The 27,586-nt window shown below is 60.8% G+C and overlaps 1 protein-coding gene across 1 annotated transcript; it reads left to right on the forward strand.

Annotated features, from left to right (window-relative positions):
- The first annotated feature begins 6,663 nt into the window (after window positions 1-6,663).
- Window positions 6,664-27,279, forward strand: LAMC3 (laminin subunit gamma 3). Its single transcript, XM_075054645.1, is given in 30 exon segments — window positions 6,664-6,705; window positions 6,707-6,937; window positions 6,940-7,390; window positions 11,274-11,578; window positions 11,774-11,904; window positions 12,822-12,988; window positions 13,401-13,589; window positions 13,768-13,885; window positions 13,966-14,064; window positions 14,395-14,531; window positions 16,007-16,123; window positions 16,441-16,633; window positions 16,864-16,976; window positions 17,244-17,462; window positions 19,358-19,546; window positions 19,629-19,874; window positions 20,202-20,355; window positions 20,463-20,605; window positions 20,687-20,865; window positions 20,948-21,086; window positions 21,510-21,715; window positions 22,014-22,090; window positions 22,224-22,358; window positions 22,675-22,819; window positions 22,943-23,104; window positions 23,447-23,549; window positions 23,662-23,861; window positions 24,129-24,275; window positions 24,473-24,572; window positions 25,200-27,279. Coding segments are annotated over 30 exon segments (5,088 nt in total). The 3' UTR covers window positions 25,451-27,279.
- Window positions 27,280-27,586: the final 307 nt, after the last annotated feature.

Raw genomic sequence — 27,586 nt, forward strand, 5'->3', positions numbered from 1 at the left:
GTGGCACAGAGAAATCCTCAGGTTTATGTATTGATGGCAGAGGTTTGGTTTCTAAATGTCACGGTAGTTTGGGAGGTTTCATCCTCCTGACTTGTGGAGATGCTGGGAAAAGGTCAGGGAAACCCCAAATCATGGCTAGCCCGCAAAGCTCCCGCTTGGCATCGGCATCGGGAGAGGTGGAGCACGAGCCAGCCTCTTCCTCCAATTTCAGTATTCAATCAATTATACCGTTTCTTTGGGAAGTGGATGAAGAGTGCTGAAGTCGGTCTCCTAACCTCCTCACAAATGAAAATGTCCTTGAAAGTGTAAAATCGCAGCAGGACACGGCGTGATGCCCAGGCCCGGGCTGGAGAGTGTGATGCTGCTCTGTGATGGTTGTTATTTCAGTTCAGATGTCCAATACTTCCCTGGTTTTGCCTTTAGAGATCAGAAGGCTGAATACAAGGATTGGAAAAAATAGTGGTTTTGTTTGTTGAAAAATAGCAGTTGACATGAAAAAAAAAAACAGTCTTTTTTTTTTTAAAAACTGTCTTAATATTTGTAGGCTAGGAAATATGTCCAAAGATCATGTGTCACTGAAAAGGATAAATCACTTCTCTTACTTTAATGTGCTTTGTTGGGCTTTATCTGAAATGTAGTCATAAAATTACCAAATTAAAATTTTAAACGGGGGGGGGGGGGGAATATCTGGAGGGTTTGTTGCTGCTTCTATTTTCTTATTGCCAAATAAAATACAATTAAAGCAACATTTTATATGCCAGCCAGCATAGCTAACATTGGTTTTCTGACGGCACTTTTTTCTGTCAGCCAATGAAAATAAATGATGCAGGATTACCAGCGAGCATCCAGCCTCTGTGGCTGGAGGGGGATTCGGAGCAGCAGGCATTCGAGTACGAAACAGAGGGATTTTAGTCCCGCTGTAAGTGGAAATCTCTGGAGACTTTTCCCACAGAGCTCTCTGCCGCCGCCTGGAGCGATGCTTTGCCTTTGCTGCTCTCCCAGTTCCCACCAGTGCTTCCCAGTCCAACCCAGCCCATGGCACAGCCCCTATCTGGGGGTGGCAAATTAACTCAGGACCCCCCAGCATTTTTGGGGTGGCCCCGGTCAGACCAGCGTGGGTCCAGTCTCCCATGGGGCTCGCTCCTGTGCCGGGGGCTGCCGGCGGCTCAGCTGCTGACTGCACCAAAATCCCCGTGGTAATTGGATGAGGGCACTGGTTTCCATAAGACTATTAAATCAGAGCCCCAGCCCCGATCCGGGGCAACACGCTTGAGAATATAAAGACACGGTAGATCGCATTACAGGGGGGGTGGTTATTTCTCCTGCTTTAAAGTCAAAGTTATCACAACAACTTCTTATTTGTCAGAGTCTTTTGGACCATCTCCTATCGATGGGAGGGAGAGGAAGGGGGGGGGGGCTGTCCCTGCGGAGGGGTAGCCCCCAGCAGAGGGGCTGAGCACTCACAGCTCATCACAGCGATGGGCTGCGAGTGCTCAGCACCTCTCAGGAAAGAGCTTGGAGGGTGGTTGCAACCACGGACTGATGTGGCAGCACTGATGCAGGTGCTGTGGCATTACAGACGTCCCGGGGGCTTTGCGGGTGGGAGCTCAGCGCCACCGTCCTGAGCTCGCTCCTGTCTCCCAGCGGGACCAATACGGGGAGTCACTTATCAAATGAGGGGGCTCCAGCACCCTCCCAGTTATCGGTTTAGCCGGGTCTCCAGTTGGGGTGACCATCTGGTGGCATCTGCTGCTGTTCAGCTGTCACCCACCCTCCTGGTGAAGGGGATGCTCAGGGCACCTCGTGGATGGGGTACCCGGGGGACGTGTCCAGGGATGCAGCACAGAGTTAAGGGCAGCCATCCCAGGCACATCCCATGGCTCCTGCCATGGTGGGGACAGACGGATGGATGGATGGACAGATGGATGGATGGATGAACCTCTTCCCACCCACAGCAGGGAGGCAGGGGAGGACAGACAGACAGATGCACCTCGTTAGCCAACAAGGTGGCCTCAGGTGATGCTAACAAGCCCATTAAGGGGGGGGTTTAATCAGGGGAGGCCATGGGCTAGTGGGAAGGCTGCCAGTTTTATCTGAGATGCTGCTTTTGGGCTGGGAGAGTCTAAGCTCCTGCTCGTTAATTAGAAAGGCTTCGAGGAGGTTTGTACTGGTTGGCCTCACTTGTGAGCAGCCGTAATATGATGAGCGATTAGGGACTCTGAAGCTTTTTAGGAGGTATCATTAAGCTACTGATGAGCTCAGGCGGGGAAAGTGCCTTTTTGGCTGTGCCTAAAATTGCCTGGTCCTGTGCTGATCTGGCTCTTCCTCATCTCGTGGTTCCTGAGCCCTGAGGAGATGGGTGAAGCGTGTGTCCTGGGGACAACGATGGCTCGGCTGTCACCCCGTGTCCTTGGGCTGGGTCAGATCTGGTGTTCTTCAGCTCATCTGTGAGATGATGAGCTTGTGGTCATGCATGACTGAAGCTGGGATGTCCCTATTTTCACTGTCTGCCAGGTATTGAGAAAATTTGGGGATGATTAGCTCTGAAAAGTTGGCTTCCAGACTATTTGAGCATCGGGGGAGAGGATGGTGATGCCTGTTCTGGCAACTGTTTTGGGAGCATCTTGCCCCCAGAGAGCTCATTTCCCAGTTATGGGGTTTCCCCACTTGTCCGGGTGCTGATGGTGAAGCCTTCTTGCTCAGGGGACATCCTCTCGAGGGGCAATGTCCCTGTCCCATCCCCCTCTTGCATCCCTGAAGCCCCCAAGGGCTGGCACAAGACAGGGAACAAAATCCGCTGGATTTTCTCTGCCTTCCCTCATCTTCTCCTGTCTGCCTTGGCATAACTTCATGCAGCTCAGCAGCATCCTGCCCCATCATGGTCTGGTTGGCATCGCTAGCGTTGTATTTATGGCGGTGTTAATTAAATACTTTTTGCAATCAGTGTCGCACATGACCCCGCTCCCGGAGCCGGGGTTGGGCTGTAATGTGCCATCACCGAGCAAGAACATGACTGCCACCATCCTGGGGAATTTCTAATAGAGATTTACTCATCCCAGGCCTCCCATTTCTCCATTTCATGACATTTTGCAAAGTTCAGGTTTACAAAATAAGCCAGCGCACGGAAGAGATGCTCCAGACGTTATTTACACTGCACGTGCCATTTCCCACTCAATGGGGTCTTCACCCTGGGGTGAGCAGAACCGAGGTGGGGGGGCTGCCAGCTGCCCCCTCCTGGGCTGGTCCCCTCTGCCCAAAGGACCACTGCTTTTGATGAGGACCACCCCATCACCCTGCCGCAAAACCCAAAGATCTCTGCTCCTCGCATGCCTCTGCGTGCCGGGAGAGCGGCGGAGCGCCGTGGCTGTGCTGATTGAAATGCTCGTGGCGTTGTGTGGCTGAACCTGCCTCTAATCCTCGCTCCGGTCCCGGGGCGAGGGACGGGGTGGGAGCGGGAGAGAGGGAGCGGGTACGGCCACTGCCTTGGGGGGGCCAGGTAGGGCAGGAAGGTAGGGCTGCTGCAGTTTCAGAGGGGTAATTTGGGATGCTCGGCTGCTCTGCTTTTAAAAATAAGCCTGGGCTAAGAGCTGGCGGGGAGCGTGGGTGTGGAGGCAGCAGGCTGCTAGCAGAATCCCGTTAGTGTGCGACAGCCGGCCCTGGAGACTTGTCCCTCCTGGCATGGAGATGCACTGGCACGAAGTGGTACCCGGTGCTTTTCGGATCTGCTCCCATTTAGCCCGTGCCCAGCTCCCGCAGGCTTTGGTGGTGGGACCTGGGGCAAACCGCCAAGCCGGATGGCAAAAACTCCTTCTCTGCCTCTTCCCCAGGATGGAGCTGGCCAAGGGACACCTCTTCTTACCCAGCACTACAGCAAGGGCACCTCATCCCTTCTGGGGAAGGTTCTGCTGGAAACCAAGCGTGTGTCCATCTCGCAGTACCGGCCCGGGGTGCAGCCGGAGTCAGGGGTACCGACCCAGGTCCCACCCCAGCCCCACGGGATGGGGCCACCTTCAGCCTCACGGGTGCTGGAGGCAGGTAAGCAGGTGGTAGCACCCGAAACCTGGCCGTGCTGCCGAAACCTGGCCGTGCTGCCGGCTTTGAGCTGGGCGACAGGAGACGGGGGCTGTGGGCTCCGGCACACCTCGCTCCGACCCTGTGCCTGCCTTGTCAGGTCTGATCAGGAGGAGGATCAGTCGGCCCTGCGCTCTCTCTCCAGATTTAATTAGCAGGCCTTTCATCTGTACCCTGAAGGAATCTGCTATCTTCTGTCTTCTTAATTAACGTTCATTAAGCAAATCAGAAGAACGTTTTCCCCTCACCGCCTCCATGGCTCTTAACCCTTGCTGGGTGCCAGGTCCACGCCGGGGCAGGAGAAGGCTCCTGGGCTGTGACGGCAGGTTGGGGTCTCATCACAGCCTGGGTCACCCCCTCTCCACCGCGCTTGGACCAAAGTCCTGGGGCAGCGGGTGAAGTCTCCCCAGGTATGGAGGACTTCAGCTGAGGTTGGACCCCACTATACCAGTGGCACTGGGAGCAAATCCCAGCTCTGATGGACACCCTTGTTCAAGATCATCCATGTCTCTGAAAGACAAGGGGTTTCCCGTAATCAACTTTAGCTCTTCATCCCGTCCAGGGGTGAAGCTCACCCATGGCAAGGTGATGCATCTGCGTGCGAAGATTTCGCTGTGAGAAGGCACCGTCCAAACCTGGTGGGCATTGCAGTGCAGGAAAAATGTGTCCAGCGCCTTATTATTGGCTTATTTGGATTATTTGGGGCTACTCCTGCCCTTCTCTTGTGGAGTGACATTAGTTGTGATGGGGTTTTCCCTCACTGGACAGTCGTGGGGGACAGGTTTGGGCCAAAGCCCTTGGCTGACCTGCCTCCACCTGCGGGCCATGTCGAGGTGGTTGCCAGTCCCCAGGACTGGGGGTGTATGCGTGCAGAGATGGGGTCTCCCACCTCCCCAGTTTGCCCTCAGAGATGACCCAGGGAAACCTGACGGGAGGGAATTGCTGTGCATGGGAGAGGAACTGAGCTTTTCCAGCCAGCCTTCAGTCCGAGTCACCAGCAGCAGCCGGTCCCCGACCAGTGCCAGACCATGACCCAGGGCTGGATCCTGCCCGGAGCACCCATCCTGTGCACTGCAAGTGTCGGGCATCTCCTTGGGCAGGCAAAGGCTTGGGTCCAGCACCTGGCAGGAGCCTGGTGAGGGGCTCAGCCAGCCTGGGGTGCAGCTGAATCATTTTGGGGACATGCAGCTCCCACACCGACTGCAGCATCCCCACTGCTGTGCACAGCGGTGTCACCACCAATTCCCGTCAAGCTCTGGCCCCGTGGGCCATCCCCCCATGCTGGGTGGGCAATGCTGGAGGAGGAGGTGGGTTTGGGATACTCATCGGCTTTGCTCAAATCCACTGGGCATCCCCTCAGCAGCCACCGAGCCCTGGTTGTGTGGTCTCATCACTTTCTAATGTGGACCCCTCTGCAAGAGGGGATGGGCCGGGCAGGGAAAACATCTCCTGGGTTTGTGTAACATCCCAAGGAGGAGGTGGCAAACCCATGACACAAGAGACCCTCTCCTGCTCAGAGCTTGCGGCCTCAATAGCAAGGGAAAAGCAAAACACCTGGAAAACCTCATCCCTGCAGGATGCAAATCCCTTTAAAACAGGTGGTGGAGATGCAGAAGGCAATTATTGAGCTGAAAACCCTTCTCTTTCTCCCTGAAGGTTGGCAGTGGGTTTGCCACCGGCCGCCCGCTCCCAGGCAGCTGATGCACAGCTCCTCTGTGCTGGGAAATTCACCCTTCCCAGCGGAGCTGGCTCCGGCTGTCAGAGCCTGGGTCAATATATGATAATGGGGCTTTGAAACGGTGCTGCTGCGGGAGCCGCTGCTGAAGACTCTGATTCACAGCTTCCCTCCGGTGCTTTCTCCCCGCAGTGTGTATGGAGAAGGAGAATAAAATAAATAAGAGTTGAAGAGGAGGGGAAGGGAGGAAGGGAGCTTAAATTATAAATGAGGGCTAAGTTTCCAGGGCTCCTGTGGGCAGCTCAGCTGAGCGGTGGGGGGGGACAGAGGCAGAATTCCCCTATGCACCCCACTTTTGCAAACGTATCCCCTGTGGAGTGGGGGTCAGGGTCTGCCCAGGGGTACGGCGCTGTGCCAGCCTGCCTCTCTCCCCATTTGCTGTCACCCTCCTGTCCCCATGGGTCAAATCTGGAGGGTCTCACAGTCCTGAGAGGGATCCCCTCTGGCACAGACTATCATTAGCATTAACTGCGAAGCTGCTAATGAGGTTTGGCGATGATCTGGTTTTGCCACCCCATGGAGATGCCTCCGGAGGGATGTGCCCTCGCCCTGGTTCAGGGGAACGGGCTGCCCCAAGGCAGCAGGCAGGGATGGGACCCCCACTCGTGGGTGCTGGTGTGGAGGCATGGGGGGTGTCACAGACCCACAACTCAGCCAGGTTGGTGTGAGTGGGGGAGCAGTGGGATTCCCACAAATCAGTATGGGGGGAGAAGAGGGTGCTGGGTCTGCTCCAGAGCCTTTCCCCCACCCTCTCTTGATTTTGGGGCTGCAAGAAAAGTGGTGACCCCCACCAATTTAAGGAAAAACCCACGTGGGTGAGGCACATATCACCACAAGCTCATCCCCGGAGCTGAGAAATGGGGGAGCTCAGTTCCATCCGTGCAACCGAAGATGCAACGCCCTCCCCGTCCCCGAAGCAACGGGGCCAGGGTGCATCCCGCTGGAGGGGTCCCATCCTGCCCGGCCTCGAAGCCTGGGGACCAGGGTGGCCTGGGAGAAGCCGAAACCCTCCGGACTGGGCTCACAAACGAAGCTTTCGACATTCCCAGCAGCTTCCACAAGATGGACCTCGGAACGAGAGGAGGTGCCGGGCAGGGGGACGAGTCCCATCCCATCCCATCCCATCCCATCCTGTCCCATCCCATCCCGTCCCGCCTGCTCCCACCGTGCCATCCGGAGGAGGCTCAGAGTCCGGCCAGGCGAGCCCCAGCATGGCACGGCCTCCCGGGCTCTGCCTACTGGTCCTGCTGGGGCTGGGGCTGGGGACGGGGGGCTCACCCGCCTGCCGGGACCCCCGGGGCCAGCCCCGTCGCTGCATGCCTGTCTTCGAGAACGCCGCCTTCGGCCGGGCCGCCCAGGCCACCAACACGTGCGGTTCACCCCCTGAGGACTACTGCCTGCAGATGGGCGCTCGCCACGCCAGCACCCTGTGCCACCGCTGCGATGCCACCGACCCCCGGCACCACCACAACGCCTCCTTCCTCACCGATTTCCACAGCCAGGAGGAAAGCACCTGGTGGCAGAGCCAGTCCATGGCCTTCGGCATCCAGCACCCCAACTCCGTCAACATCACCCTCCACCTGGGTAAGTGCCGGCGGTGGGTGCATCGAGATCTGGGTGCAGACATGGGGGGCGGGGGTGGATGCTCCTGCATCCCGTAGCTCTTGGTGCCTGTTTTGGGTTAAAGACAGGACCTTCCCCAGGGTTTTTAGGGGGTGCAAGGAGGGGCGGGTGGATCACTGAAAGGACCCGGGGAGGGTCTGCCCCGTCCATCAGTCGAGCCCCGGTCCTTTGTGGGGTGAGGATGCCAGCGGCCGTGCCTGCCTGTGCTGCTTCCCAGCCAGCCGTGCCCGGGGTATCTGCTCTCCCCTTCACCCGAGGCTGCTTTTTACCCATTATGCAAGTTTGTGGAGCAGGAGGCAGGCGGGTCCCTACTCCCGGCCACCCACTGGGAGAGCCTTGCCCACTGGGGGTGCCAAGCCTGTGCTGTTTTACCCCCGTGGATTGCTGAGGATGCCCGGTATGTCTCCAGTGGGGGGGCAGAGCTCTGCACACACCGTGCAGCCCCGGCAGGTTTCCCCAGCTGGGATCCGACCCTCTATATTTTAGACACCATGCAAGTCGTCCGCTTGGAGGGTACTTAAACCCATGGGGCATGCCTGGCATTTTAAAAAGGTTTTTAACATTTTCCTGCCATCTAAACTACCCTGGCTATTGGCCAGCGCTGTAAAATCTTCATTCTCTGCAGTCTCCTGCCATCTGCATGCCAAAGGGGGGTAGCGGAGGGGCTGCGGTCGGAGCCGGTAAGGGGACAACCAAGCAGCAGCGTGGCACGGAGCCGTGCCGGTGGGACCCGACGGCCAGGGTCGGGGTGAGGGTGGAGGGTCCGCGCCTGCCCCGGCAGCGACGCGGGAGCTGCCTGTTTTGGCGGAGGTCGCCGCTTTCCCAGCCCCCTGCGAGCGGGCGGACATCTGGTCCTCGTCACCAGGCTGGGGCTCGGCTCCCCGCCGGGCATGAGAATCGATGCCGGAGGAGCCAGCCATCCCTGCTCCCGCTCCTGCTAGCCCCGCGGGAAGGGATCTGCCGGCCTTTTGCCCATCTGAGGCAGGCTATCAGATTGCCCCAAATTTGTTCGTGTTTGACCTGGGCTGGACACAACCCGAATGGGACTCGCGTGGCTGAGCAAGCCGCCGACGGGCGAGTTTGCGGCCACCAGTCCCAGCTCGGCACAAAGATACGTGTGGGGTCCGGCACGCCGGTGTGTGCAGCAGCCCCTTGCCCCATTCCGAGCTCCCCAAGCCTCAGGGATTGCTTCCCAGTCTCTGTCTTTCTTCTGGCTCTTCCCCAGCTCTTCTGCGGGCCCTGTTGGACCCCGCGCTTGGGTTTCCAGTGAAGTCTTGTCCAGTCCCTGCGACCACCCTGCCGTGTTTGTCTCCCGTTAACATACCCAAGACCAGAATGTTGCACCGAGCTCATTGTCAGCCCAGGTCCCTGCATCCCTTCCTGAGCCAGAGCATCCCCTGGCAAATGCACCCTTCTTCCTGCATGGCTCGTATATCTTGCCATGCTAAAAAGTGCCATTTTGGTGCCCGCTGCATTGCTGTCTGACCTTTCCCCTAGCTCCTGGACCCTGTTCTTATCCCAGCTGCACACATTTTTATTGCTACCTTAATGCTTTCACTTAGGAGAAAAAGCCCAACAGGTCCCTGCAGCCCCCGGGACGCAGCCCAGGACGAGTCCTCGCTGGTGAGCTCCACCGAGTAATTGGGTTTTTTAACCCACATAGCGTGTCCCTGCCAGCTCGCTCATCTTGCTCAGTCCCGAGTCAGATGTCTTGTAGGTTCTCCAGCGTGGTTACCTGGGGAGCTTATTAAATAAGATATCGAATGAGTTGGACAAGACCTGTGTTTACCTGCATGCTGTTGATTGGCGTTAATTAGATTATCCTCCTTTAAATCTCTCTTCTCTGTGAGGTTTCAGCCATGCTGTTACAGTGCATCGGACCCGGAGCAGATCGATAATCCTGAGCGCCTGTGGCCATTCCATTTACCCTCTCAGATGTCAGGGAGGAACCCAAAATATCCACAGGCTTGCAAAGGCAACAGGCACCGGGGCTCCTCGGGTAGCTCTCTGAATGCCAACAGTCCATTTCAGAGTGTCTAGATCAGGCGGGATCCACATCTGCGACTCCGACTCTGATTTTCCTGTGGGATGTGACCCTGCGGCAGGCTCCCAAGGCTGAGGTTCGGGGGAGCCGGAGGTGGCTGGGGACATGTAGGTGACGTGACCGTCCCGCATGCTCCTCTCTCCTCTCCAAAATCCTCTGCCTGGAGCCCCCGGTGCGGTACGAGTTGCAGTTTGGGCTCTGCAGGAGGTGGGTTGAACACTTTGTTTGGAAGACAGCACAGATGGGAGAGCATCCAGGGGTCCTGGTGCTGTCACCCTCAGCTGCCTGTGCACCCTCCCAGCATCCCTGTCCTCCTGCACGCCTGCCTTTGGGACACGTCACACCTTCCCGAGCAAGAAAGCGGAGACAACCAGCCTGGGTTATTTTCTGGATTTTTTTTTTTTTCTAAGCAGAATTTGGCTGATTAAAATGCCTGTCTGGGAAAACCACGTGCTCCCTCGGGATGATTCCCAAGGGCGGCGAGTCTCCTCCATCCCAGCTGGAGGCACCGAGATCGGGCTCCCCCAGTCCAGCCGCCCCCTCCCCTCATGTGGGGCCACTTGGGGCAGGGGCTGTTTATTGACACAGCGCCGAGCTCCCTTCCTCTCCCAGAGGAAAGTGCTCCAGGAGGTGATGGCCCCGACCTCGCTGTTTTGGTAGACATCCCCCTCGGGACCATGCTGTCTGGGAACCGGCGCCCGCCAGGCGTGTCCCCCGCTATGGGGTGCAGGACAGGGGCACCCCCGCTATCACCAGCCTGGAGGGGTCCCGGAGGGAAGTGAATTTGGGGAGAGGCACAGGGGAGCGCGGCGGCGGTGGGATAGCCCAGTTCCAGCCCCTTCTTGGCCCTCGTCACCTCTGGGTGGGCTGCGAGCGGGTCTGTCCCCCGCCCCGGGCGCTCGGCCGGGTGCTCCCTGCATCCCTGATGGGAGGCAGCTGCTTTTCCCAGCGCCGGTAGCCGGGCTGCCTCGGCTCCCCTGCAGCAAAGTCGCAGCACATATGCGACAGTATTCATATGGGCCCAATTAAAGGCTTGTTTTCCTAGTCCCGGAATAACCCCTCTAACATTCCCGACTCATTATCTTTTCAAATAAAGCCAAAACCTTGCAGCTAATTGTTTTGTGCTGTCAGGAGCGGTGCTGTTATGGAGCAATCCAGTCTTTGAGCTGGTCCTTCATCTCTGGCAATTAAGCCGTTCTGATGTTCACTTTGGTGTTTTCTTTTCCCCTTTTTGCTAATTCTTTCAAGCGCTTTCAGAGCTGTGTCGGCTGCCCTGGGGATTGGTGGCCTCTCTTTGTCTTCATCCCAGCAAAGACGGCGGCGATGCAGGGTGCCGGCACGCAGCTCCCTGGGAAGGGACCGGCCTTGACCCTTTCTACCTCCCCATCCCTGTGGCATTGCTGACCCAGGGATGCTGCTCAGTGCCGTGGGTCTGACTCTTTCCCCCCCGGCTGCTGGTTAGAGCCTGGCTTTGCAGCGGCTTCTTGCCCGTACAACCCGCCTGGTGCATCCAGGCAATGGGTGGGCGGCTGCACTGGGGCAAGAGCCGATTTGGAGCTGGATGGGGTTTGGGCTGCAGCGAGGAGGAGCTGGTTAAGGGCAGCTGGGTGGTGATTTCTCCTCTTTTAGCTTGGAGGGAAGAGGGGGACAGTGACGGTGGTGGAAGCAGGAGGCTGCCGACAGCTGTGCAGGATGGGGCACCGGGATAATTTCAGCCCTGGCACGGGCTGTGGTACCCATCGGGCAGCCAGGAGAGCGTGATGTACCCATCGGGCGATGGCGTTGCGGGTCTGTCCCCAGGCAAAGCCTACGAGATCACCTACGTGCGGCTGAAGTTTCACACCAGCCGCCCCGAGAGCTTCGCTATCTACAAGCGCAGCCGTGCCGACGGGCCCTGGGTGCCCTTCCAGTACTACAGCGCGTCCTGCGAGAAGACCTACGGGAAGCGGCAGCGGCATTACCTGCGGCCGGGGGAGGACGAGCAGGTGGCTTTCTGCACCGACGAATTCAGCGACATCTCCCCGCTGAGCGGGGGCAACGTGGCTTTCTCCACCCTCGAGGGACGGCCCAGCGCCTACAATTTCGACGGGAGTCCTGCGCTGCAGGTGCTGCTGGGGTGGGAATAGGGGTGGGTGCGTGGTGCCCCCCCGGACCGAGTCCGCTAATGCAGCCGCCTGGGGTAAAAGCGCTTGTGGTGCTCTGCATCCCTGTAAGAAAAGGCGCAGGATGCGTCCCAGTTGGGGTGGGGAGCTGGTGGCCCAGGCTCCTGGCCAAGGTGCCTTCCCCTGTGTCTCCTGCAGGAGTGGGTGACTGTCACCGACCTGCTCATCTCCTTGAACCGGCTCAACACATTTGGGGATGACATCTTCAAGGACCCCAAGGTGCTGCAGTCATACTACTACGCCATCTCTGACTTCTCCGTCGGCGGCAGGTGAGGGGCAGCCGGACCGAGGTGAGGGTGGGAGAGAAGGGACCTTCCCGGGGCTGTGGGGCCGGGGGAGCTGCTCCCCACCTCAGTCTTGTTTGAATTGCGTTTTTGGGGCAAACTGCTCAGATGTGGCTTCCTCCATTTGTAAACCAGAGCTGGAAGTGCAGAGATGGGTGATGAAACCCGGAGCCCTTCCAGTTGTGCAGAAAGGAGGTCTTTTCCCCCCAAGCCCTCTCCATTTGCCAGCAGCTCTATTTTCTTTGCCCTCTCCCACCCCCATGCCTTTTGATGGCACTGGGGCTTGCGCTGCTCCTCCTGTGGTCCTGGGCACGGCAAAAGAGGGGTCCTGGGGTGCCAGCAGAGAGATGCCCCGAGGCTGCGGAAACTGGTGGAGGAGCTTGCGGTGGGCTCAAGCACGGCCCAAGGAGCCGGAGCAGCTGCCGGAGGGATGGGGGAACCGATGGGGGACAAAACCACCAGTGACACCCACTCGGTGCTGCCCGTGGGCTGTGCTGCATCCGCCCTTCCCCGGCTGGGAGGAGTGGGAAACCTCTCCATCCCGGTGAGAGCTGCCTCCCCCAGGCAGCGGGGCTGGGGCTGCTCCCAGCCGGCCGGCAGCCCCCATCGCTGTCCTCTCATCCCCCCCACGGGGTCCCAGCAGCTCAAACTGGTTCGCATCTCACACGGGCCACCCTCAGCGTGTGACCTCCCAGCTGGCCGGGCCAGGATCGCCTCAGGGACACAGCGGGCAGCCCCCAACACCGGCACACCCCAAGCTGCTTTCTGCCCCGCTCCTCACCCCATGGCCCCCCCCAGCACCAGGGCCACACTCTGCACAGCCTGGGCACCATCCCACTGCCGGCTGCTGCCCACGCCGGTGCTCAGAGGGGCTCGTCCCCACGCCGGGGGTCTCGCCGCAGGTGCAAATGCAACGGCCACGCCAGCGAGTGCGCGCCGGACGAGGCCGGGCAGCTGGTCTGCCTGTGCCAGCACAACACGGCCGGCGTCGACTGCGAGCGCTGCCAGCCCTTCTACCAGGATCGGCCCTGGGCTCGCGGCACCGCCGAGGCCGCCAACGAGTGTCTCCGTGAGTATCTGCCGGGCTGGCTCCGCCGTCACGGTGCGCGGTCGGCTGCGCTGGCGTTGCGTCGGCTCGTCCGGCAGCTCCTGCCCTTCTTGCACGGGAAGAAAGTGCCTGCTCCATTTTGTGAGGCTGCTCTGGGCAGGGAGGGAGGGTTTGGTACCGCAGGACCCCCCTTCACAGCATCACCCTGAGGATTCCCTGGCGTTTCCTTACGCCACGAGCGCAGCCGTCTGCTCTGTGCACGGTGCTGCGCCCACCTCTGCTCCCAACGGCAGAGGCATTGCCGAAAGCTCACGCCGCTGAGCCAAGCAGCCCCTCTGGCTCATCCAACCCCCCCAGGAGGTTGCTTTAACCCCCGGGTGAGCCCTGTACCCCCCAGGTGCCCACCACCCCTCCTGCCTTCCCCCCTCCAAAGCTTGCAACTGCAGCGGCCGCTCGGAGGAATGCTTCTACGACCGGGAGCTGTACCGCCGCAGCGGGCACGGGGGTCACTGCCGCAACTGCCGCGACAACACGGCCGGGCCCCACTGCGAGCGCTGCCAGCAGAACCACTACCGCTGGGAGCAGCGGGCAGCCTGCCAGCCCTGCCACTGCCACCCCGCAGGTGCGTGGGGCTGCACCGAGTCGGGGTCCGGCTGCCAAACCCCTGCCCTAGCCGGGGCTTGGTGGGGAGGGATGGTTTTGGATGGGTTCTCCCTTGCTCGGGGTCTCCCCATATCCCCCCCCTGACATATCTCTCCCTGGCTGGGGTTGAGCCTCAGGGCTGGCTGGGGTCCCCACAGGCTCCCTGCAGCCCCAGTGCGATAATTCGGGGACCTGCGTCTGCAAAGCCAACGTGACGGGCTGGAAGTGCGAGCGCTGCAAGGACGGCTACCACAGCCTCAGCGAAGGTGGCTGCAGGTGAGGAGGAGCCCGGTCCCGGGTAGGAGCAGCAGGATGGGACCGGGATTCACTTTGTACCCTTGTCTTGCCCCATCCAGACCCTGCGCCTGCGACCCAGCGGGCAGCGTGGGCACCTGCGACCCCAACACAGGGCATTGCACCTGCAAGGAGAGGGTGGAGGGGCACTTGTGCAACAGGTAAGCACCACAGCCCCGGGATGGGGACGGGACCGTGGCCCCTTTCCAAGCTGGGCTCCGTGCTGGGGCTCGGTGGTCGGTGCAGGGCAGGTGTCTTCACTCCCGAGGGGAATTGGTGCTTTCCCAGCCCCTACACATGACCCCTCACGGGGACTTTGCGATGGGAATCCTGCGGGGTCGCTCCCTGCGGAGTGCAGCTGCATCCCTCTGGACCACTGGGACTGGGCTCACTCGGAGCTGCCACCAGTGTCCCCACCTGGGACGCTGCTGTGGTCCCCTGCGGCTCTGCCTGCCCTGTGCCACCCGCTCCCGTTTCCTCCCCATGCCCAGGTGCCAGCCGGGCTGGTTTAACCTGCAACCCCACAACCCCGCCGGCTGCACCAGCTGCTTCTGCTACGGCCACTCCACCGCCTGCACGGCAGCAGATGGCTACGAGGTGACCCACGTCCGCTCCGACTTCAGCCAAGGTACCAAACCCCCCAGCCCTGGGGAGAAACAGAGGGCACAGCTGCGCCAACTCCAGCCAAAAATTTCCAGCAGTTTGGGAAGGCTGGGGCTGAGCATCCCCCTTTGGGGCTAACTGGTGGTGGGAGGGGGTTTTCTCTGGCTCGCCCCTATTTTGCTGTTAAACCTCTGCTTTTGCCCCCAGCTTTGTGGGGATGGGCTCTCCCCGACTACCCGTGGCATCCCTCCATGCCAACCTGCTCCCAGGGCTGTGCATGGCTCAGGGAATGCTGCGGACCCGGGCATTGCCGTCCCACCACACCGGGGACTGTTAGGAGCCCTAAAAATCAGCTCAGAAAAATAAAAACTAAAAGGATGGAGCCTGGTGGGAACTTTCCCCCTTATTCCCTCCTCTCCCCATCCTCAGCCGGGATGGGGTAGGGCAGACAGGGGGGGTCCGGGGTGCGGGATGGGGTGCTCTTGCCCAGCTGCAGCCAGGGCTGTGCTTGGCAGGGCTGGATGCGTGCGGGATGTTCGGGGAAACCCTGCCATCTGCCGCGCAGCCCGACGTGTGCAGCCCTGGCTGCGGGCACACCGCGGAACCCACCGCAACCCCTGCTCGCCGGGACCCCCACCTGCACCCCGGCAGGGTACGGGCACCCATCGCGGGCAGCTCGGCTCTCCGCCTCGGCTGTACCCCGCCGGGGTGTGCGCGCCAGCGAGCAGATGGATGCGAACGCGCCAGGCGCGGGTTTATCCTGATTGCCTCTAAACCGTGCTGCCAATTGCTCTACTGCTGTAATGTCTTCCACGGCCTTGAAATAGAGCCAGGCTTTAAAGCGAGTCTTTTTTCCACCCCTCACGCAGCCAATTTGGGGCTGCTCCTTTAGGGACAGGTTTGGCAGAGCCTTGGGCTGGGTTGCAAGAGGCTCAGCTCGGCCGGGCAGCGCGGGGCAGGGCGCAGCCACCCACCCTCCTAAAACCCTGCTCCCCAATCCTCAGCTGAGCTGGATCAGTGCTGGGTGAAAGGGTCCAAATTTGGGATGATTTGATAATCGAGTGCAGCCCACTCAAGAGCCAGGGAGGGATTTCCAAGTGTTCGTCCTGCGGGCGCCCGGGGCTGGAAGAAATAACTCACCCTGGGGAGTGCGGGGGGGCGGATTTTAACTGATTTCTGAAGGAAACCGACTTAATGCAATTACTCCCCATCTCTCCCTGGGCTTCCTGTGCTCTCCAGCCCCCAGTAACATTGGAACCGCAGCACAGGCAGGGGGGCGAAAGTTTAAAGATAATAATTTCCTCCAAATCTAAGAAAATAAACAGAAGGAGGGGCTGGCTAGGGCCACTCTCCGGTGCATGAGAGCACAGAGCCTGAGCAGAGCAGGGTATTACAAAACACTGGCCCCTTACAAAACGCTGCAGAGTCTCGGGAGGATGGACAGAGTCCCCCAAAACAGACCCCGTTGCCCCTGCACTGCCGCTCCGTGCTGTCACGCAGGGCTGGAGGGCTGGGCTGCCGCAGCTCTGGGCATCGCAGACCTGCCTCTGCGCTGGGCTGATGGGGAGATCGTCACCAAGTGGGATGGAGAGGAGCCGGTGGATTTTCTTGCACCAGGTATCATGTGTGCCGGGTCCCTGGGGTCCTGTTCTGCCATGGGGACTCCTGGGTGCTCTTGTGGGACACCCCACTGCTACACCGGTGTGTGAGGCGCTGGGCTGAATCCCAGAGCTGAGCATGTTTCAATAACACAGGGCAGTGGTGGGGATTGGAGCGGTGGACTGGGACCCTGGGAGGGCAGGTTGGAGCTGGCCCTGCTTGAGGAGGGTGGCCGTGCCTCCTGGTGATGCTGGTGGGAACAGGACTGCACCGGCAGCTCCGGCAAACTTGGTACCTCCATGCCCTACAGACTTTGCTCCTCTCTCCCCTCGCAGAGAAGTTTCTGCAGAACCAGCGTCTCAGTTACGGGCAGCTCCTGTCCCTGCTGCTGGGAGTGGAGGGGAACGGGACGGGGATGGAGACCGGGATGCTCCGGGTCCAGCTGGTGCTGGAGGGTGAGGGGATGCAGATCACCATGTCCAGCAGCAAAAGCCAGCCCCAGCGCGGAAAGCAGGCTGTCACCTTCAGGTACCCATCACGGCGCTTTGGGGAGCCTCGGCTGGGTTTGGGACACAGCGTGTCTGACCTTGCCTGGGCTGCCCTGTGCTTTGGGGTTCAGCCCTGCTCCCTGCACCCTCTCGGGGATTTAATTGTGCCCCCATCGCTGCGCCTGGGTCCCGGTCAGGGAGCCGAGCTGTCCTGCGGTGCATGGCTGCCAGGCTGGCCCTGTCCTTCCTCCCACGTTCCTTCTCCAACAGGCTGCACGAGGCAGAGGAGGGTGCAGAGCCTTCGCTGTCAGCCTTCAGCTTCCAGCGCCTGCTCTCCAACCTGACCACCCTCCGCCTCCGCGTGAGCCGTGGCCCTGTGCAAGGTGGGTGGCTCCATGCGATGTCCCCACGGGGACCAATCTGGGATGGGGCTGGGGACATCGAGGCAGCATCAAGCCCTCAGGGACGAGAAGCATTGCAGGGGGTGTGTTGGGGGGCAGGCGCTGGCTCCTCTCTGTGAACACCCCTGGGCTTTCCAGGAGGTTTTTTGGGGTCTCCTACACCTATCTGGAGCATTTCCAGGCAGGATGGAAAGAGCAGGGCCGGGGGAACGTGCCATCCCATTCTCACGCTGCTCTCCCCTCTCGCAGGCAGGCTGTCCCTGAGCGAGGTCCAGCTCACGTCTGCTCGCCCCGGGCCGGGGGCACAGGCGGGCTGGGTGGAGGAATGCACGTGTCCCCCGGGCTACACCGGGCAGTTCTGCCAGTCCTGCGCACCCGGCTTCAAGCGGGAGATCCCCTTCGGTGGTCCCTTCATCAGCTGCGTGCCCTGTACCTGCAACCAGCACGGGGACTGTGACCCCCTCGGAGGTGCGCACGCCCCCCCGCACTTGCCCCGTCGCTGTGTGCACGGGTGACAAATCCGTGTCTTTGCTTGTTTCTGAGGGATGCTGAAAACCATCTGTGAGGCTGCGGTACCCAAAACTTGCAAGTTAAATTGCTTGGCTGGTTGTAGGGACTGGGTTCATAAATGCAAAGACAGAGATAATTAATGAAGTGCAGTAATGGTGGTAATTTATAATGAGAGAGGCATCTTTCATGGTAATTGATGACCTTAAAGGAGAAGAAAGGAAGGATGCTGGTCCTCAGAGGAGTGGGGAGACAGGGGTCAGGGCAGGAGAGAGGCAGAGGGTTTTGCCAGGACAGGCATCGCAGGCAGCATTCCTGCCCAAGGAGGGGAGCAGGACTGGGCACAGCCCTGATCCCTGCAAACTGGGGGTGAACCTAAGCAGAGAAACAAGTAAAAGAGCAGGAAAATACAGCAGTGCCAGGCTTGCAGGAAAGCATCAGAGGAGCCGGCTCTTGTGCTGCCAGCCCAAGCCCTGCTCTGCCTCCAGATTCAGCTCAGAGGTGCGTGACTGCAGCAGAGACTGTGGCTTGACGGGAGGAAAAAGCAAAATCAAAGTCTTCAAGGCAGTGTGGCTGTGTCTGGGGTGGTTCGCAGGGTGTTGGCTCTCCCTCCTCCTGCCAGGCAGTGTCTGGATGGCTTTGGTTAGGGAAGGGGGACAGGATTGCAAACTGCTGCCCTGGAGCTTGAGGTGGCTGCATGAATCCAGCACCAGCCTCGCCGCTGTCAGCCCTGGGGAAAGGCAGATCAGAGCCGTGAGGGGCTCATGAGATGCTGCCTTGCTCCTCATCCACCCCTGCAGAAAGCAAAAGCTCTGACTGGCGCTGAAAAGAGCTTGAAAATAAGGTGATGCATTTGGTACCCAGCCGGAGCCCCTGGGGCTCCTTTCTGGCTGGCTCCCCTCGGTGAGGAGCGACAATAGTGTATGGCCAGGATGGAAAGGGCTGGAAGAGGCGTTTTGCTCAGCAAGTGCCCCTGCCCTGCCAGCAGAAACGAGGCAGCAGCTCTGCAAACTTGCCCCTCATCTCACAGTGTCGGGGCTGGCGCTGCCGACCGCACAATCCCCAGGGACGGTGCCAGGCTTTTGATGTCCCGGCCCAAGTGCTGCCAGCCCGAGCCAGCCCGCACGATTCCTTTTGTTTATTTTTCCACTCCTTACTGCCACCCGCTTTTCCTTTCTTTTCCATCATCCGGCTCCGCCTGGATGTGGGGAAAATGGAAAAACACTCGTTCCCTCCTGCGCAACCCGCCTGGTATGACCTGACCCCACAAATCATGGGGAAAAATCCTCCCGCTGGCTCCTTCTCTCTCTCCAGTCAAGCAGAGCATCTGCCTGGAGGTGGGGGGTTCCTTGGGCATCCTTCCTCCTCCTCCTCCTCTTCCTCCCAGCCGATTTCAGAAGGCTGTGACTCACCGGCTCGGCTCGCAAGGAGACGCTCGCTCCCTGCTGGGTGCCGGCCGGCTGCTTGTGTTTTCCATGACAGGCTGGAAACGATGCGCCTCGTCGCTGAGAAATATGTTGTCGATTATCGCAGGCGCCGACAGATGCCGTGCACTTTGATGGTGTTGCCTTCGCGGGCCAGCGCCGCCTCGTCCCCAAGCCGAGGGGAAGCGCGGGGGAGTTTGGAGCATCCTCTCCAAAAACTTTCTCCCTTGAGCAAGGACAGGGAGGGAAAATGTTCCGAGTCCTGACTGGGGACGTGCAATCCCAACGCGATCCCTTGGCTGGAGCTGTGCATCCATTTTGGCACCCGCAGCGTGCCGTGCTCAGCACTTGCCTCTCCATCTCTCCCGCGGTCCCCGCTGTTATTCGGGGCTGGGTTTTTGCAGACCCTTAGCTCCGTTTTCCTCCTCGCAGGGCACTGCCAGTGCTTGCACAATACAGAAGGTCCCTCCTGCGAGCGCTGCAGCCCCGGGTTTTATGGCAACCCCTTCGTAGGGCGCTTCGATGACTGCAAGCCGTGCCCCTGCCCCGGCCACTCACCCTGCACCGAGATGCCTGGCAGCGGGGAGGTGGTCTGCACCCACTGCCCCCCAGGACAGAGAGGTGAGGCTGGGGGTGGGCAGGTGAGGGGGCCGTGGGTGGCACCAACACAGCCAGACACTCCCCAGCTTTCCGCCTTCCCCAGGAAAACGCTGCGAACTCTGCGACGACGGGTTTTTCGGGGACCCCCTGGGGCAGAGGGGTCCCGTGCATCCCTGCGTCCCCTGCCAGTGTCATGGGAACGTGGATCTCAACGCCGTGGGGAACTGCGACCCTGTGTCCGGCCGGTGCCTGCGCTGCCTCTACAACACGACGGGCGAGCACTGCGAGAGGTGTCAGCTCGGCTTCTACGGGGACGCGCTGGCTCCCGATCCTGCCGGGAAGTGTGCACGTACGTACGGCGCCTGGGGCTGGCCCTGCTCCTCTGAGTCCTGCTGCAGCCAAATTCCTCCCAGTGGTGGAGGCAGAGGGTGGAAAGGGGATGCCCAGTGGGTTTAGGGGCTGAGTGATGGTCCGGGTTGGTTCCAAACGCTCAGGAATGGCCTTTTCCCCCTCTCTCCGCTGCTGTCCTTCCCTGGAGATACCCTGGGCTCAGGGGCTCAGCCTCTCGGAGCCCTGTTTGATGAGGAGGATGTGACCCTCCACAATGGGGGCTCAGCCCCGGTGCCCCATCTGCCAGCCCCGTGCCGGGATGGAAGCTGTATTTTGTCTCCCATAGCTTGCGACTGCAACCCCGAAGGTTCAGCCCCGGGACAGGAGGGCTGCGATCCTAGCACGGGGCAGTGCCGCTGCCTCCCGCACGTGATGGGCAGAGCCTGTGGGCTCTGCCAGCCTGGCTACTACGGCCTGCAGCCTGCCGTGGGGTGCAAGAGGTACGCGTGGGGCTGCGAGGGGACAGCCACGTCTCCGCATTCCCTGGTTTTGGTCTCTGATCTTCGCGCCGCTTGCTCGCTCATCACCCTTCGCCTCTCGGTGCCAGCTGCGAGTGCCACCCGACGGGGTCACAGGAGAGCGGGTGCCACGTGGTGACGGGGCAGTGCTCCTGCCAGCCGGGCGTCACGGGGAAGCAATGTGACCGATGCCACCACGGCTTCTTCGGCTTCTCTGCCAGGGGCTGCCGAGGTAACGGGGACGGGGACCGCGCCTCGGTCCCAAAACCGGGGCTGGCAGCCGCAGCGTGACGCCTTTCTGCCACCATTGCAGCCTGTAACTGCTCCCCGCTGGGCTCCGTCACCCCGCAGTGCCACGAGAACAGCACCTGCCTCTGCCGCCCCGGCTTCGTGGGCTACAAGTGCGACCGGTGCCAGACCAACTTCTTCCTCGACCCACCGAGCTCCCGCTGCCAGCAGTGTCCTGCCTGCTATGGGCTGGTGAAGGACGAGGTACAGCCCGTGCCCTGGCCAAGGTGGGCGCAGCATCCCGGCCCCAGCGCTGCCTCAGTTTCCCCCCGCGTCTCGCCCGCAGGCTGACCGGCTGAAGGCCAGGCTGCAGGAGATGGAGGAATGGCTGCAAGACACAAGCTGCGATGCCCGCCCGGGCCAGTCCCCCGTGCTGGGAGATGCACCCCGAGGAGATGGGCTGCCCAGCCCTCGCCTCCTGCAAGGTACGGGGGACAGCCCTTCCCTCCCTCCACGGGGGGAGCCCCACATCACCCCTCTGGGGACCCCCTGCTCCCGCAGGGTGCTGTGAGATGCTGGGTGGGTGCAAGGAGGTCCCAGGTCAGCGATGGGGTGATGGAGAGGGGGAGGGCAGCCAGGGGGGCCATGCCTTTTTGTGTAGGACGGAGCACCGCAGGGATGCTTGCACCCGTGAGGTTTTGGAGCAGCTGGTGATGGGCATTACCGGGGACTGAGCATCCCTTTGGGTGCTGCATCCCTGGGTCCCTCCTGAGCACCCAGGAGGGACTGTCTTCCCCCTTCATTAGCAGGCAGAAGGGGGGGTGCTCAGGCATGGGGCAGCCCCACAGGCAAGTGGGGAGCCCCGAGCACCTCTGTGGGCAACAAGCAGCTCCTTGTGCTGCCCGCAGGTGCCCGGGCCGCCCTCTTGACGCAGGTGGAGCGGCTGGCAGGGGTGCTGGGCACCGCACGACACCATCTCAGCAACGCCAGCAAGGTCACCGGCTGCTCTGGCCACGGACCCCCCAAGACCTGCATCCTGCTGGCAGAGATCGGGGCTGTGCTGCAGTCGGCGCAGCGGGAGATCCTGCATGCTGCGGACACCCTGGCTACCACGGTGCGGGCTCCCACCGGCCCCGGGCTCCCAGTGGGGCTGGCGGCCGTCCTGGGGGGCAGTGGGATGTGCAGGACTAGTGGGGTGGGATGTGCCCAGCACAGCGGGTGAGTGGGAAAGCCTGGGGTCTGTGTGGGTATAGCCCTCCTTGCAGCTGAGTCAAGAGGAGCTATTTCCCTTGCTTACTCCTGTTTGTAAACCTCCTCCAGCCCTTCGGGAGGTTGTCGTTGGTGCTGGGCTGGCGGAGTCTGGGGGTCCCTGTTCCCCGCCGGGGTCTCACTGCTGCTCTTTGTGTTTCAAGGAGATTCCCCAGGAAATCCCTCAGCAGCCCACAAACTGGAGCCGCCGGGCGCTGGAGGCGCGGGCACTGGCTGAGAGGTACGCTTGCAAGTCTGACCCTGGCACGCACGGGCAGAAGAGGCTGCCTGCCCAGCTGGGGGTGTGGGATGGCCATTGCTTTCCCAGAAGGCCGACCCTAATATCATCTCTCTGGTTGCCCTTGTCCCTGCAGCCACCGGGACGCCGCGGCGCGGGTGGAGGCGGTGGTTGGGAGAGCCCTGCGTGCCTCCAACACCAGCTCCGAGCTCCTGCGGAGCCTGCTGGAAGGGAATGCGATGCAGAAGGCACAGCACGAGCTGGAGGCCGGGTGAGGGGCTGGCAGCAAGGTTGGGGGGGGGGGCTGGGAGGGCACCACAACCTCTTGCCTCTGGCCGGGTCCCTGTTACAGGACTCGGTCACGGTGATTTGGCATCTGCCCAACAGGGGCGTGCTGAGTCCCGTCAAACTCATCGCACCACAGCGTTACAAAGCGGAGACCCAGAGCGCTCTGTGCTGGGGGCGTTGAAGGGAAAGCCCCCAGCATTTCCCGCTACATCTGTGTCTGGGGCCAGGTCCCCGATTGTTATCTCTATCCTTCGAGGGACCAGAGGGCCCCAGGTGACAGTGCCGTCCTGTCCACTTAGGTACGAGGAAATCCAGCGGGCGCAGGAGGAGCTGGGCGCTGGCGTGGCGGAGGTGGCAGTGGAGGCCGGGAGAGCTTTCGCAGCCGTGCAGCAGGCAAAGGCAGACATGGCTGAGAAACTTCTACAGGTGGTTGCACTGGGGCAGGTGAGCAGCGTCCAAGCTAAGGCTCCTGCTTGCATCCCTACCCGAAGCTTTACCTGTTGGGCAGCGCTCCCTCCCAGGCTGCGAGATGCTCTTATGGAGCCTTTGGCATCTCTGACCCCACAGCAGGCGCTGCCGGTGCGGGCTGGAGCCCTGGCACAGGACTTGGCAGCGCTGGAGCAGGCAGCAGAGGCACAGGAGCCATTGGCTCAGCAGGCTGTCGAGGCATCCCGTGCTCTGGCAGCCAGATTGCGCCGGGAGCTGCAGAGGACTCGTCGCTTCGTGCAGGTAATTGCTGCTCACTTGCATGGGGTGTCCCTGCAAAGTAAGTGATGGGGACCCGCTGTTCCAGCTGGAGCTGTGGGCATGCTGGGTGCATCCCTCTCCTGCCTCCCATCTGCGGCACGGGGGGGAGTGGGTGAGCCCCATCCTTGCTGCTCCAGTGACCCGAGGGACCATGCCTGCAGCCAGGGGGTCAGGAGCAGATATTGTGGGAGACATCTCCCCTCAGGCTCCCAGATCTCCCAAGGAGCTTGCCTGCCAAATGGGAGCGGGCTGGGACCCATGTTTCCCAGCTGCGTGCAGCTCTTTGCCCCCTCCCAAGCCTAACTCCTTCTCTCCTCTCCCCAGCTGCAGGACCGGGCTGGCTCTGCCCGTGGCACAGCCACCTCGGCCGTCTCACGTGGAAAAGCTGTGCTCTCCGACACGGAGTCCTTACTGGCCAGCTTGCAAGGTAAAAGGCACCAGCCAGAGCATCTCCAGCCACAACTCGGTTCTCACCATGCTGGCTCTGGGTCCCAAAGGGAGAAAGGGACAGTTTGGTGATGGCTGGGTTGTCCCCACAGGCATGAGGAAGGTGCTAGGGCATCGGAAGGGCCAGGCCGCCCTGAGAAGGAGGATGGCACTTGTGCAGGACAGGGCGTTGATGGAGGCCCAGAGGAAGATTAAACAGGCAGAGAAGACGCTGGGAAACTCCTTGTCTGTCTCCACCGCAGCCCAGAGGACAGCCAGGGAGGCTGAGCAAGTCTCTGGGGAGAGCACCAAGGTCCGAGCGGAGGGATGTGGCATGCGGGGAGCCTGCGCCAGGCTGCAGGGCGCAGCCAGGCTGGCAGCCATCACAGGCAGAGCCCAGCCTGTTGCAGGCAGGGCTGCAGAGCTCCCAAATACAGCTTCTGCTGCCCGTCCAGCACAGCCCACCCTTGCCTGCGTGCAGACCAGGGGGATGCTCCCAACCAGGGCTCCAGCCTAGGAGCCAGCCACGGTCCCCCCGCATGTCCCCAGGTAACCGTCCCCATCTCCATCCCTTTTGCAGAGGGCACAGGCTATGCTGCAGGAGAGCAAGCAGGCCCGCAAGCACGCCAGCCAGCTCGCCACGCGTGCCAACGAGACCCAGCGGGAGCTCTCCCGGCAGGAGCGTGAGGCTGAGAAGCTCAGGGGGGACCTGGAGGAAGCACAGCGGGTCAGTCAGGTCCCCTCAGGCTGTGTAGTCCAGAGCCTGGAAGGGGTTTTGCCCATAGCCCAAGGCACAGGGAGCATCCCGGCTTTTGGGCTCCACTGTATGGGGAATGCCTTGGGGCCATTCCTGGGATCCCCTCCCCTCTCCCATCCAGCCAAGGGTCAACAGTGTCCCTGACCTGGGTCTGTCTGTGTTGGAAGGTGGGGACAGAGATGAGTGAGATGGCAAAAAGTCTCCAGGAAGCCCGGGGCTCACTCATCTCGGACATCAAGACCCTGAACAACCTGCTGAGCAGCCTAGGTGAGACCCGGACGGGAGCAGGGTGCAGGCTCTTGGGGAAGGACCAAGCTGTTGGGGCCCAGGGCTCTCCTGCTCACTGGGTGCCCTTTGGCTGAGATCGCTCAGGGTCTTAGCAAAGTCTCCTGAGGGCTCACGTCTCGAGGAAAGCCCTTGTGCAGAAGGTATTGGGGCTTGCTGAATGTGTGTGCTCATGGCTGGTGTGGGGACACTGATCTCCCTTGGCATCTCTGGGAGGAGCAGGGCTGGGTCAGGGGCTCAGTCCCTTTGGAGCTGAGGGCGGTGCTGGGCTGGGTTTGCTCTTTGTTACTGGTTGGTTTTGCTCCAGCTCCTCCTGCTTTGATCATCTGGGTACATCGCTGAGCGCTCCTGGACTCTTGCATCTGAGAAGTTTTGCAAAGGGGTGGAAATCATCACCCATCTGTAAGAGAGAGATGTGCCCAGGCCCTGCCTGGAGCCACAGTCCTATTTACTTATCTGTGATCTCTGGGAAGCTGCAATGCCTCCATGCCCCGCTGCACCCACTCCCTATAGTTTGCCTGATGCCGAGGGTCTGAGCCCCTGGAGCTTGTCCAGAACCTCTCCTGCCCGGCTCTCTGCCTCTCATCCATGTCCTCTCCCCTTGCCCAGGCAACCTGGAGGAGGCTGTGCAGGTGGAAGCGGTGCTGAGCGCCGGGCGGCTGGAGCTGGAGCGGCTGTGGCTGCGCCTGGCTGCGCCGGGTGCCCTGGCCGGCCAGCTCAGCCTGCTGCAGCAGGAGGCGGCACGGCAGCGGGAGAAGATCCAGGCGTTCGAGAGCGACTTGGCTGAGATCCGGGCCGACAAGCAGAACCTGGAGGACATTTTGCGGAGCCTCCCCGAGGGCTGCTCGCAGTGGCAGTGACAGGTCCCCGGCCACCGCCCCACCACCTCCGTGCCCCCCTGCACAGGGAACGGCAGAGCGAAGGACACCCTGCGTTCACCAGCATCGATCCCTCCCACTGCTCTTCAAACTGCCCACCATGCAATATCACACCCCAGGTCCTTATCCGCACAAGTTCAGGCTCAGCATCCTGAGCACTCTGCGGCGTGACTTCAGCCACCAGCTCTGTCCTCGGGCAGGGGGACAACCAGCTACCAGGGACCACCGATGTCTCTGTGCAGGATATGGAGCCATCACAGGGTTGGTCTCTCACCATGGAGTGAACAAAGAACCATCACAAATCTCCTCCATGCTGGACACGTCCCTCCATCCCTCCTTCCCCACTGCAGCACAGCGCACCGGGGAGGGACAGCTTGTCAAGTATGTAACGTACCAAAGCTGTAACACCCAGCAGTCCCTCCTGCCCCAGAAGAAGACGAGAGGCTGTCATACGCATGCTGGAAGCTGGTCCTGCTGCACAGCACCCCGCAGTGTGATGTTCATGTGCTGTGGTCACGGAGGTGCGGAGATGAATCCCGGTGAAGCCAGGCAGAGAGCTGCTCCCTGGAGGGCATGCAGCTTGCCTGCTTCCCAGGAGAAGGGAGCTCACAGCAGAGAGGGCTCAACTGGGGCCGAGCAGAACCAAAGCTGGACCCTTAGCCAGCTCCTGGCAGGCAGGTGGGGCATCTTCTGCTTGCTGCAGGGTAAGAGCAGCTCTGCTCTTGCTGTTCCCCTGCTCCAGGGTAGCGCAAGGTTGCCGCTGCCTACAACTCTGGTCTTTGTGTCCTCTCCCAGTTCCACTTGGCTCACTGGATCTTACCAGGTCTGGCTATAAACCAGCCCAGTTGCCGGCAGTCCCAGGGGCTGGGTGGCATAGCAATGGACCGGGCAGGGAGGTGGGAGAGCTGACACTTGCAACTGCATCACCCACAGCCCCGCATCAGCACCCGCACGCCCTCCCCACTGGAGAGGAGCTGGCTGGTGGCACCAGGCTGTGCAGCCAGCATGGGCTGGATGGGAAGCAGCTGGACACGGCCAGCTTCTGCCAGTGTCACTCCCACTGGGTGGCAGAGGTCAGTGGCTGTATCGCCTTTAAAGGAAAGGCATGTGCGTTCACCCCTGCCTCCCATGCGAGCTGGTCTGCGGGGCCACACGGGCAGCAGCAGAGCCAGGTCCTTGTTCAGCCCACCCTGCGCTGGCTGTGCCGTGACTCCAGGTAGCAGCTGAAGTCACCCCCGTAAGACCAGGAATGAGTCCCCAGGCCGGAGCCCACTTCACTTTTTTAACCTGTTTTACCTGTGCTCTGCTCACAGTGCTGGAAAACAGGTTTGCTAAAGTGTTTTCGAACACCGGATGTGAAACTGCTGCCATAGACACTGGATCCCCCCCAGCGTCATCTGCGGTGGGTCCAGTGGTCTGGAAGGGACACAGGATTTTCCTGCCACGAACAAACTCATCTCCCTCCTAATTCTGCAGAGAAGCTGCCCAAGGAGTGGGGTGCCAGAGCTGCGGCACTGCAGGAGCGTAACAGCAGGGGCTCTCCTCTCGCTGCCCAAGGACAGCTCTGCAAAAGCAAAACCATGCAGCAGTGAGAGCACAGTGTGATTCGCCTTGGCCAAGAGGCAGGGAGCCACAGCCACTTACCCATCTCCAATTATACGTCTCCAATCGACACACAAATTTGCTGCTGTTACAGAAATGTCAAGCCTCTGCCTTGTGCCTGCTGCTGAAGATGTGGTTCATCCTCCCTCCTGCTCTCCCTGGAACTCTGTTTTTTCAGCTGGTGACACCTGCCTAGAGCTGTATCCATTAAAAAGTCTTAATATAATACATAGCTGCCCGTCCCCTTGAGTGCATGGCAGCAGGAGGGCCACACGCTGTACCTGTGCTTGCCGCTTTCTCAAAGAGCAGGGGTAGCTGCCCCCGGGCTTGAAATGCGGCTGGCTCTGGGGTAGCCAGAGGTTTTTTTTTAAAAAACAGGTTTAAAAAAGGTTTAAACCAGGTTTAAACCTCCAGGTTTTTTAAAACAGGCGTCTAGCTGAGATTGCAGGGGGAGTGAGGGGGCTGAGTACAACCGCCCGCATTAGGTCCCGGCCGGGACACGCACCGTCAGCTCGG

Source organism: Buteo buteo, chromosome 23, assembly GCF_964188355.1.
Source record: "Buteo buteo chromosome 23, bButBut1.hap1.1, whole genome shotgun sequence".
NCBI classification, from domain to species: Eukaryota; Metazoa; Chordata; class Aves; order Accipitriformes; family Accipitridae; genus Buteo; species Buteo buteo.